At 37.4% G+C, this 12,502-nt stretch overlaps 1 protein-coding gene across 4 annotated transcripts in view; it reads left to right on the top strand.

The window, feature by feature from the left end:
- The window catches only part of SDCCAG8 (SHH signaling and ciliogenesis regulator SDCCAG8), a 114,004-nt gene that overhangs the window by 58,073 nt on the left and 43,429 nt on the right, over window positions 1-12,502 (top strand). For all 4 annotated transcript variants that reach the window (XM_063328918.1, XM_063328919.1, XM_063328920.1 and 1 more), the window contains 2 exons: window positions 5,782-5,909; window positions 8,042-8,150. In XM_063328918.1, the coding sequence (XP_063184988.1) occupies window positions 5,782-5,909; window positions 8,042-8,150 (237 nt within the window). The remainder of the gene's footprint in view (window positions 1-5,781; window positions 5,910-8,041; window positions 8,151-12,502) is intronic.

Here is a 12,502-nt window from a genome sequence, read left to right as displayed (position 1 = left end):
ACTCAGTGGGTAATTCCCACAATGGGATACAGGAAGGGCAATTTTTCAGCTCCTTGGAGAGGTTTAAAGAAATTACCTGATCATGATGCTTTTAAAAGGTATTTCTACATAATTCTTGCACAAGCAGGCACGTGTGCATCTTTTTTTTTTTTTTTTTTTTTGAGATAAGTACATTCATTTCATGCCTGTCCTTCTGCCCTGAAAATGCACCAAGAGCTGTAAAACCCAGCCAGTCCAAACATGCTGTGGCGGATTTACGCACGAACTTAAAAAATTAAACCCTCTATTACAAAAAATTGGATGGCAAAAAGTCTACAGTTTTTTCTAAGAGGAAACCAGGAAATACTGTGCAGCTATGTCCTCTGTCTTAAGTATTAATAAGGACCTATTAGATGAAAATACATAGGCCTTACAAAGGCAGATAACCAAAACCATCAATGCTAAACAAAATGTTCCTAGAAGCCTGGCTTAAGGGAAAGAGAGAAATCCTGTGACCCTGAATCTTATTACTGACTTGACCCAAATATACGAGCAAGGTACATGCTCTAGACTTCTGTTGATTTAGGTGTGGAAATTAATAATTTTGAATCATAGCAACACGTAAAACCAGCATTTAGTTATATACCTGCAGAATTTGAGGTCTTAATGTTTATATACCTGCAGAATTTGGGGTCTGTCCTTACCCGAATGTTTGAAAATACTAAGACTTCAGACAGCATGAGCTAAAACTCTGTAAACATGTTCTCTATTATAAATAGCTGGATAGGATACTGCAGTGCTGTTATATTGAAGGGCAGGTCTGAAAGCAGTTTTAGGAGTTTTACATTAGTAGAGAAAATGATTTAAGACCGTTCTTGGGGAGAATGACTTCTTGGTAAATTGCATTTTTTTTTTCATATTTGCAGACCAACCTTTAGGCTTCTCTGATGACCTGAAAAAAAAGACAAGCCCTTATCCTTCTGTGTATAACATAGTTACGAAGATACATATGGAGGACAGAGGGAAGAAATTTGTGAAGTGTTCTGACCCAACATATAATCTTATTCTATATACATTCTTTTATGATCTTTATTATTGCAGTATTTGAATGCTTTCTGGTAGTAAAGTAAGAGACTGCAAACATTTTTCTTATGTTTCCCCTTACAGAATAGGATAGGTATTGTGACCTCTGGTTTCAGGTTTTATTCTGTTTTTTTTTTTTCACTGGGAACGTTGTTGTGGTTGTTTCTTTTTTCCTATAGACTCAGAGAAGAGCAAAGATATACTCTGATTTTCCACTCTTCCCTTTGATGTACTTTGGGACAACGCCTTGACACTTGTAGCTGAAATAATAATATGAAATAATGTGTGAGAAAATGGTTCAGAAAGCTGCTTGTAATGGACAGTCCACTAGACTAGACCTGTATCGTGGAGGGCTTGCAAAGTAGGCTGCATAAAATATTGCTGGGCCTTTGTACCCAAAGCTGTTGGCTAAAATGTTAAGAGTTCCTAATACACGTAGGTTTTCAAATCTTATTTCCAGAAGTGTTCCAGTTGATTTGAGTGCTCACAGGCCAGATTTTGTTAAAGGTACTGGGAATTAAGTGCTTGGGTATCTTCTCAATTATTTTTTTTTTCCATTTGGTATCTCGAAGCTTGTGCTACACTTTTCTTTTGAAAAGTGGTGGGAGAGGCTACCTGTTATCTGGGAAGAGGTCTGTGCTCAGGTCACTCAGGCATGTTAGTAAAACCATCAATGTTAGGCACTCCTGGTCCTCTTGCTGCCCAAATATGAGTGTTGATGCTGAGTTCCAGGACTGGTCATTATTTAGACTAACAGTCTGTTAGTTCAGATGCCTCAAACACTTGAAACATTAAATGCCTTAATGCCTTAAATGCCATTAAATGTCCAAGTGTTCAAGGCCAGGCTGGATGGAGCTTTGAGCAGCCTGGTCTAGTGGGAGGTGTCCCTGCCCATGGCAGGGGGGTTGGAACTGGATGATCTTTAAGGTCCCTTCCAACCCGAACCATTCTATGATTCTAATTTATGAAGTCCAGTTTAAAGTTAGTATATATGGAAGTCTAAAATATTCCTACATTTTTAACTATAATTAATAAGGAGTTAAGATGTCCAAAATAGGGTTATGATAACTTCTTGTATGCAACTGAACTGAGATAATTGCTGGAATATTTTAATTTGTCCAGTTAAGTTCATAGTCCTTACTAATGGATCCATTAGCTTTTTACAAAATGCCACATGTTGATCTCATGGAAAAATCAAATAGTCAATATAGGAAGCACGGTTGCTTCACATCATAGTTGCTTTGTCAGAAGACTTACTGGCTATCTCCAGTCAGAGGCCTAATTCTACAGTGAGACTCAATCCTGTGTTTTTTCATTTTGTAATTTTATTGTTACCAAAGCAAAAGGCTCTTGCAGAAATACCTACTATTGAACTGCATTGTGAAATTCAAAGCTTTCTCAATCTAGGTTCTGTTCTTTTACAGTCAAAAATTGATGAGCTATTATTTCTGTCAAATATGACTTTCACATCACTAGCCTTTACATCCTTCCTTTTTCTTTATTGCAAAGCTGTTTGGCAGGGAGCATTCTACTATTGAAAATGGATCTGTGATCCAGTTTTTGTTTGTTAGTGGTGGGAAAGGGTTTTTTTTATTAAATTTAGTGTCTCAAATTCAGCCAGCATACTTTTATGTTAGCTTTGAGGTCAAAGTGAATTTTTACTTCGTTTTCAGCAAGCATTTTTTTAAGGTTTGCAAGTTAATGGCAATTTTGTACTTTTTCCTGTGGTATAAGCTACATTTTACTGTGCCCTTTTTTTTGTCAAGAATATTTAGAAAGCATAGCTTTCAGTCACTGCAAATCAATATCCAGTTCATTGAGATACGTGAACAAGTTAACTACTTAGGCTGCTCTTGATAGCCATAACTCAGGTTCTAAGCAATCAGTGTTTAGAACTAAAATCACTGTGGAAAACTTGCACTTCAGAACAAGGCTCACAGAGACCTTGAGCTTGCCTCTGTGTGAATATGTCTTTGGTTGCTTCTGACTTTATGGCATGAAAAATGAACGTTACCATGAGTTCAACACTTCTGCTTTACTAAAACTGATCAACAGTCCATAGCTTTTCTTAAATCAAGCTCCCCTTCTTTCACAATTCAGAGTAATTGCAAATAGGCAGCCAGTGTCAAACCTACTAAAACTCCTGCGGTATTTGCTGGTTGTAGCAGGAACGTTACTGTTAGTTCCTGAAATCTCTTGGGATGCCTTCTGCATGTTTTATCTATGGGGGGTTTTGTTGTTTTGTTTTTTTCTTTTTTTGTCTGTATATATAAAATGTGTTGTGGAAATTTTCTGTAGGGGGGGCAGAGGGATTGGATTTAGAGAGCAGGGAAGGTGTCAACTCAAGGTGTGGGTGAAAGACTTGCCACTCACTTTAGACAGCTTTGGCTCCAGGAGATTTTTTCATTCCTTGGCAGCTCTAGGCACCTCAGATATTGCTCTTCCTGTGGCACTGGATGTGTCTCAATCCCAACATTTTCTAGGTGCTAAGATTGAGACAAGTCAGCTACCCTTCTGCATAAGACTTACCTGCGTTTTCCTAGTCTTATAGTTGAGCTTTTATTCACTGTATAAACTCATTTGTTTTCACCCACCCCACATACATTTCAGCCGTAGGGAACTCACCATTCATCCATGGTTTCTGAGCTCCTAGTTTGCTCTCTACAGTAAGTAGTGCAGGTGAGTGGCTTTTTCGGATGGGTCCCCTTAGCAAGAGAGTGTTTCTGGTAGTAGTAGATTCTTCATTTATTTTGAACTTGCCTGTTAGCGTGTGCTCGGCAGGAGGGATCCTAGCAATAAGGGATGGACCTTTCCAGGCTTGCCTTGGTAGCTTGAGCTGTGCAGCTTGATACGTGCTGAAGGCTACCCCCCAGCAGAATGCTAGCCAGCCAGCTGTGTGCCAGATGACAGCACAGCACCCAACAGCACACAGCCATCTCACAGGAGACACTATTAGATGAAATACTGTGCTACTGCCACTTCCTTTAGCTGAAAGTGTCTGGAGGATGTGTTAGGTGCTGGTGTGAGGTTTTTTTTGAGCAGTCCAGTGCTCATGACAACTGTCTGAAGGTAGATGATGTTCAGAAGGGGGAAAGGGGTTTAAATAGACTGGTTCCCAGCAAATATGGAAAGATTTTTCATAGTAATGCTTTCCATATTTGGAGCTTACACTTAGGAAACGATGCAAGCATCGCTCCTTAGGATAGCCCCAATATGGTTACGAAGTAATTCTGAGAATGATGTGATAAATTGCAGTTCAATGTATGAAATTTCCTTGGAAAATGTGCTTTGTTTCCTTAGCACTATAATATTCTTGCTATCTAAATGTATTCTCTGTGTCAAACTATTCTCAGTTTTACCTCAGAAAAAGCTGCCCGTGATTTCCAAGGGAGTTTTGCCTAAGGTAGAGCTTGCAACATCAGGACCAGGAATTAGTGTAATGTGACCCACCATTTGTATTGCTTTGGGGTAAATTTAAGAGAGAAGATTTAACATTGTGTGTGTCATGCTGAGATATTGCAATATCTCGGATGGGTTATTAGGCACCAATCCAAGGGTTAAGTGCAGCAACCACATGAGATGTGGCTTTATCCTTACATGATCTATGCCCGTGTTCTGTTTTGTAGTCCCCTGAAATAGGTATTATCTCTAAAATAAAACAACACAATTATAAGACCTGATTGAAACCTATCCCAAGCTGTTAAATGTAGTTTCAGTAGAAAACTTTGTGCATATATGTCATTTGAAATCTAGAAATCAATCCTTGTATGTGTGAACTCCTTGAAATTTTGAATCTGGATCCTAGTGTCCACCAGATAAATATTCACGACCTTTGGGAAAGTCTAGATAAGAATTTGCAGTTTAAGACCTTTTCTAATTTATATGCATATATCTTTTTGGGTTTTTATTTTGCATGCTGTTTTTGCTTGGCTTGCATTAAATAAAATGCTTCAATGGAGTGTGGTAGTCTAGCATTTGTTTTGCCTCAGGAGTAGATTGCCCCATCTTGCATATCTGGTCAAGTAAATTGCTCTCTTGCCTGCGTACTTCGATAATAGTACTGGGCTTTAGACCTTCCTGTACAACCCCCCAGTGAGCAGAACCACAAGGGGCTGGGCCTCTGTTATACTAACAGTCTTCTCTATTGTAATGGATGCATTCATCTCCTATTTACATAAATTAATAGTTAAAACTTGTTTGGTTGCTTAAGAAAACTCATTAAGCTTTCAGAGTAGCCGTATTATGAGCACTGTGGCAATCGCTCCCATTGACTTATCTCCTGCTGGTTCACTGGGAACCAGTCCATCTCAGGGTCAGGTCCCTAAGCTTCACTGCAGAATTAAACAAATAGCATTTAAAAGAAAATGCAAATAATCTGTTCAGTGCAAAATGGATGCTGGGGAACTTCCTTATGAAAAAGAAGTTGTGTCTAAGATTTTTAAAAATAAAATCATAGTTTTGTCTGAAAGGCTAATTTTCGCTCAGGAAATAGATCATATTTTGTATCCATTTTCTACTAGTCACTGGAGAATGTTTGACATTGTAAGAGAAAGGTCAGTTTGTATAACCTGAAGTGGGAAGGGAATGTTTAATGTGCTTGGCCAGATAATTTTTGGGGTTATTATTAATTGAATGTTCTGCTTTGCCTTTTTGATTTATCATCTTCGGCATATATTTTTATTTTTCTTTATTTCCTATTTGTTTTTGTTTTTTTAATAGGTTGGAGAAGGAGAGCATTCAGCAAAGCATTAGCAATGAAGCAAAGGCCCGAGCCCTTCAGGCCCAGCAAAGAGAGCAGGAGCTGACACAGAAGATGCAGCAAATGGAGGCCCAGCATGAGAAAACTGGTAGGTGGTAGGGAAAGATTAGAGCCTGGGCACTCACTCACAAGCCAGGCCCACGCCTTACTGTGAAATGACATCAGGAACACCTGTAACCTTTGGCTGGCCGAAGGGAGCAGATGCTAACTACACCGGAGATTCCGAATTACATATTAGTTAGCGTTTAAAAGAGAAAATGGAAAGTATTGCCCACTGTCTGTTGATTTCAGAGTGCTGCTCTCACATCTGTTGCACCATCTGGATTATGAGTTTATTTACCTGTGTTCAAGAAACGTAAAGCTGAGAGAGACCACAACAAAGTAGAAAAACAAAGGGCTTGTTTTTGGCTGGATTTTCAGGCACACATGTTATATAAAGAAAATAGCATCAGAAGCTCTGCGGGAAATGCTCTGAGCTTACAGTTAAAGTCTCCTGAATAGCATTGAACAGTTCCCACAGTACACACATTATAGCTACTCTAAAAGCTTAATGAGTTTGCTTCGGCATCCAAACTGGAGAAAAGCTTTAGCCATTAATCGGTTCTTAATTCACTGTCGCAGCTGGATGTAATTCACTGGCTCCAAATTGATATGTTCCTTTATTTAATCTTTGCAGCCTCAAACATTTTTAGCATTACCATGTGCCCCCCCCCCCAACACACACACCCTCAATCTAGAAGAAAGATGTTTAATCCTTTGCATACTTCAGGTTCTCATAATAGGAGATTTCATTGCATTGACTTAGCTGATCAATAACTTCTAACCTTTAATCTGGAAGTAAAATGGGTTTTCCAAACAAACAAAAAAAGCCTTTTGTTACTGTAAAGTACTGTGCCAACAACGTAAATAAAGGTACATATTATGAACAAGAAAAATAAATTTTTAGAGAGGAAATCTCTAACCCCTGAGCATGGAAAGAAGGAGGAGCTTCAGCTCTTACGGAACATGGTATATTCATATGTTTAATAAAACATCATTTTTACTCATCAGTCCTGCAATACCTTTAGAAAAATAACGTAGCCTGTATTAATCCTGAGCAGCGTCAGATAATACCTGAGGTAGCAGGCACGTTTACATCTGCCATCTGATTTTCTGCCTTTTTTGCAGCATTATCACAGTACTAGAGGACCTTTCTGTGTGTTCAGGGAATGCAAACAGCTACATTATGGCTGCTGTCTACACAGTAGGTAAAGAAAAGAAGCTCTCAGAATCATTTTTCTCTACTCTAGCCAGCACATCTGCATATGACCAAGTGTAATTTTGCACAAGAGATGTGTAATTTACCCTCGTGGAGGATAAATTGTCCCAGTATACAAAAATGAAACAACATTAAGGCTGAGTTTGTTTTTATATATCTCTAGTAGGATTAGAAGGAGTTGAAAATGATAGTCATTTATTACGCACATAAAGAAACATTTGTGTATTATGACCCTACACACATACAAGGAATTTAGGTAACAGTGGTCTCTCTTTCTCTGATTTTAAAAGCAGAAATCAAGAAACATAATTTTGCAATATCTTCCTTTTGAAAGAATAAAGGTGCTTTATTTCTAGGTCACGAGTTTTGGTGCAGCCCAAACTGATAGCAATTGAAAAATAATTTATAAAATGGTTTCACGGCAACTATCAGTGGACAATAAGTCTATATCATATCATTAAAGAGCAAAAAATACATTAATCATAGTAAGCACAGGACCCAGTAAATAAAAGAACTGCTTTTTTAAGGAGAGAATGAAATGAGTCTACAGTGTGAGAGTTTGGGTTGCCAGTGTATCCTCTGCACTGGTTGAGCAAGCGAAAGGCTGCTAAGGCACCGCTTGCCAATTTTATTCCTCCCAGAAATGTCAATGAACTTCCACCTAAAAAGCAAACCCACCAGATTAGGTATGTAGTCTTTATGGTGATTCTTCTCATACAAGACCTGATTGCGTGTTAATGTCACTTTAATGCTTTAGGTTAGCTTATTCTGACATAGAGCCTTTATTTGGTGAATGACGGTGTCATAATTCCGTGTCCAAGTAGCTGAAGTTTAAAAAACATACTGAAACCAGAAGGATCTAGAGGGAAGAAATTAAGAATATATAAAATTGTTTCTAAATTACCTATAAATTTATATCATTGTAAAATAAATTTCTAGTTTTGTCATTTTATAATTTCTAGTAAATGAACTGGATTGCTTGCTGACCTCCCAGAATACATTCATAGCAAAACTAAAGGAAGAATGTTGTTTGTTGGCAAGGAAGTTGGAACAAATGTCAGAAAAATACAGGTTGGTATATTTTTCTTATTCTGTCCCTTTTATTATTAGGACAGGCTTCCTTATTTTTTAATTTGTATTTTAATATTTATTATTATTCATCTTGTGCCAGGTATTACACAACATCCCAATATAATATATGCCATTTAAGAAACATGGATGGATTTTCATCCAGAGTAATTCTAACTTTCTGCTTTTCAGATTACGTTTCCAGCTATTACTTCCAATTTCTTAGACAATTACAATGTAAAAATTGCATACTGTTTTCTTCCTGATGTTCCTATTGTTAATATGAAGAGTGGAAAATTATTAACAGAGCTACAATTCAAGTTTATCTGAAATTACATGAAAAGTACTAAATATTTAAAGTTCTCAAAACTGTAGTCTGTTGGTTTAATTATTTACTTAAGACTCCATTCATAATTATCTCTGAAATAATTGTCGTCAAAATTGTTTCTCATTGAAGCTCTGATTCTGCTGCTGCTTGTTATGTGGTGCTCTTGTTAAAATCAATAGCGGGTCTAAATACAAAGCCATTCAAAATTCAGGAACAGAACAAAACCTGGAAGCCATAACTGGTTTAAATAAATACAAAAGTATGAAGGTATCTATTTAAAAGTTTTATAGGACAGGACTATCTCTTTAAAAAAAATTATGAATTTTATAGTAAATAATTTGATTTTACATTTTTAAGTGTGAAAATAGTCTCTGTCGAAACTTTCTGCAGGGTTCGTGTTTGGAGTAGTAAACAGGACTTAAGTGGTGAGTTGGCATTCTGCAGCTTCTGTAGATTTCATGCAATGTGAATTTGGTAATTAAGGGTAGGATTCATCTCGCATGGCTTATGTGAAGTAAGGAAAACATTCAGCAAAGGTAAAATCGGTTTTCAGGATAGGATTTTCTTCTGCTGGGTGGATTTAATCATCCTGTTGAGTTAACATAACGGGCAACACACACTCAGGAGGAGAGCTCATTTATCCCAGTATCCTGTTTGCAGGAATGGTCAGAGAGGAATGATACAAGTAGATGACAGACAGATATATACACACACACATATATATATAAAAATATATATACATAAAAAAAAAAGACTTCCCACAGGTACTGCCTCCACTGCCCATCCTACTTTCCACTGAATATAAAGTGTTGACTAGCTGTTAAGTGGCTGAAGTTGGGAGATGAATTCCATCCAGAGTGTTTGGGGAAGAAATGAGAAACTTGAGGAAATGTAAGCGATCTTCCCTTGCAAGTGTTGCGTGATGGGTACTTGAGAGAAGCAAGCAGATTTTTTTTCTTCTGAAAAAGCAGAGCTCCTCTGCTAAAGTAATAACAAATCTAAATAGATTCAAATTGTATTATTATTCCAGCAACAAAAATGCACACAGACTTTGTTGCTAGAGCTCACAGTCACAGGCTAGTAACTGTAAAAGGATGAAGGAAAGACGGAAAACATACTGTGAAAACACATTATTCTCTGAAAATAAATAGAAGAGATTGCCAAGTGTTTCTCCACCTAGCAGCATTAGCTGACTATGTCGAGAACCTGAAAAAGGGAACAGGAGCCCTCTTGGATCTCCGTAGAGTGGTATTTTGCACAAGAAACGGTATAGAAGAATGTATGAAAGCAGTTCTGAGAAGTGGCCCTGAAATAGCTTGAGCTTGCCTTCGTTGGAGCGGGAGCTGCTGCAGGCAGTAACAGGAACGGAGAAATAGGTAGGGACAAAGAAAGCATGTGAAAATGAGAACAGAAAGGTGGAACTGGAGGTGGTGGAAAATGGTAAACTAATAGATGGCTTCAAAAAGAGATGTGATCAGGACATCAGATGCAGAAAATTACTTCGGCAAAGTTTTAAATGCATCATCAGTATGTATCTTTCAGTTGTATCTCTCCAGAAGGCAATCTTCTTGCTCATTGTCACTGGATATAGTGTAAAACCACAATTCTGGTGCAGAATTTGTCTTCTGAAAAAAAGTAATCAATTTTGAAAGATTTTATAACTCAGTTCTCGTGTACATTAATAAAAGCAGCATGAAAAAGATTTTTTTCCATGTTTTTTTTTCCATGTTTTTTGGCCTTATCATGAACTGAATTTTGGACCTGGATGTGTATTTTCTTATTGTACTTGTAGAATCTTTGTGTCTTAGTTTCCATGGGGTTAAGAAGTAACTGTATACTAGCAGTACCATTATTTAATTGGTAAAACACTCAAGCTTTTTTAATAACAAATACAAGAGTAAGTTTATGTAAAATTTTTCGGTTTTGATAGGAAGTGCCCATTTGTAATAAGAGGCATTTCAAATTTATCTGTGACAACTACATATCTGCATAATTTCAGTGGGATGCATCTGAATTGCACATGTATTTTAAATTTAATGCAAGTTTTCTGAGAAATCTAAACTGAAGTTTTCGTGTTCGTATGTAAGCTGGAACCATTTTTGTGAGCTAGCCCCTACACAGGATTAGAAAAGCTTCAGAAAGACAATGTCAGACAAATTATAAACCCCTCAAGCTGTGCAAAAAGAAGATAGTCTGTGAAGGTTTTTGTATGCATAGGCATGTTTAAAAATATAGTCCTTTGTTGATTTCTTCTCTGTTATTTTGTTCTTTTTTTTTTTTCCTCTGATTGTCACTGTCTGAGTTTCTAGGTTGTAGATTAATGCTTAACACTACCCACTGTGTATTTGTGATTTGCGTTTTGTAATTAAGGGGAACAATGGGAGTCCATTGGGTCTCGTTATATATAATGGTTGGTTTAATTTGTTTCACTTCTATCTTGTTAATTGTAAATTGATCATTAAGATTTGAATTCTAATCTGTCACCAGGGTTGTGAGTATTGAAGCTAGAGCAATGATCCTGGTTTTAATCACTGATGATGAGAAACAAATTTTATAATTTTGGTACATATTGCAGTTCATATATTTTAACACTGTATTTTATGGTGTTATAAATATTGTTAAATGACTTTTAGTGTAGTTTTACTGTTTGGACTATAATGTATAAATTATATTACTGGTTTGGCAACAGTAGGCATCCAACTGTGAGAGTTTAATTGAAGTAAAGAACACACACCCGGCTGAACTATTTTTCTGCATGTTTGGTTGACTGCAGTCATTGTGCTCAATACCGGGAGTGAAATGTTTGTGAAGGTGGCCGTACGAAGATGTGAAACTGTCTGTCTGAAGGATCAGTCATTAAAATTATATGCAACAATTCTATGTCAGCAGAAAATATTTTAGAGCATGTATTTAATTGCTGTACAAGTAAACAATTGGTTTTGAGTAGGAAAAGGCAGTGCTTAAAACGCACTGCAGATGAGTTCAGATGAGTAAAGGCAGCATTGACACCTTAGTGTTCAAAAATCAGCTCATCCTGAAAATAGCTTGAGACCGACTTTGAATTGCGACTATTTAACATTTCCTGTTTCTTTGCCTCCAGTACTTGAATGCTTTGGAGGAACTTGGGTTTTGTTTGTTGTTTTTTTCCAAGGTTCTTTGGTAGACAAAGACTTACGTTTGTTTTCATATAGAAGTTGAGGCTTTCTTGGTAGTTGAATGGATTCAGAAGAATGGAGGGTTTTTTTTTGGTTTTGTCCTCATCCTCCCCCCCCAGTCATCATCAATTATTTTTAATATAGTGACAAATAAATAGATTTTGGCAAAATCTACCCGTCTGCTTACAGACGTGTATTTTACATTTTCATTTTCATGTGATGATGTAGCTTTGCTCTATGCAGTTTTGAAGTAATATTGATTTCATACAGATCTTTTGAGTCTATCAGATCTCAGAAGCACACACAGATACATTAAAATGACTGTATGACTTGTGGGGCCAGCCTGAGTCGGCAGAAGTGCAGAGTTCAGCTCAGATGGCCACACTCCAAATGTCTGCCCACTTCAGTTTCTTCTGATTCTATGATTCTATGATCAGCATGTTCGTCCTGCGCCCTTTGGTTGTTCTGGATCCATCAAACATACTGCTTAGTGCGTAGATTTTTCTAAATTACCTCTGTCCCTGGCTATCTCAGAAGTTCAGGACTGTGTCCATTGCCATCTGCACCCCTCTCTCTCCCGTCCCTGCTGTGACAGCATGGGAGCAGCATTTATGGAGACCCGGTCCTGCCCCTGGCTGGGTGGAATAGCTACTCCTAGTATAAACGTGCTGTCATGTTCAGTACAGGTGTTCAGACTTACTGTAATTACAGTGTTTTGTTTTGTTTTTTTTTAACTCAACAATTTTGAAGTTATTTAAATATAGAATCATAGAATTGCCTAGGTTGGAAGGCATTGATCCTTCTGATTGATTGAGTCCAACCATCAACCTAACACTGACAAAAGCCATCACTAAACCATATCTCTAAGCACT

Source organism: Chroicocephalus ridibundus, chromosome 3 (assembly GCF_963924245.1).
Source record: "Chroicocephalus ridibundus chromosome 3, bChrRid1.1, whole genome shotgun sequence".
Classification (NCBI taxonomy): Eukaryota; Metazoa; Chordata; class Aves; order Charadriiformes; family Laridae; genus Chroicocephalus; species Chroicocephalus ridibundus.
Note: the sequence above shows the minus strand (reverse complement) of the source record. Positions and strands in the feature narration are given on the sequence as shown.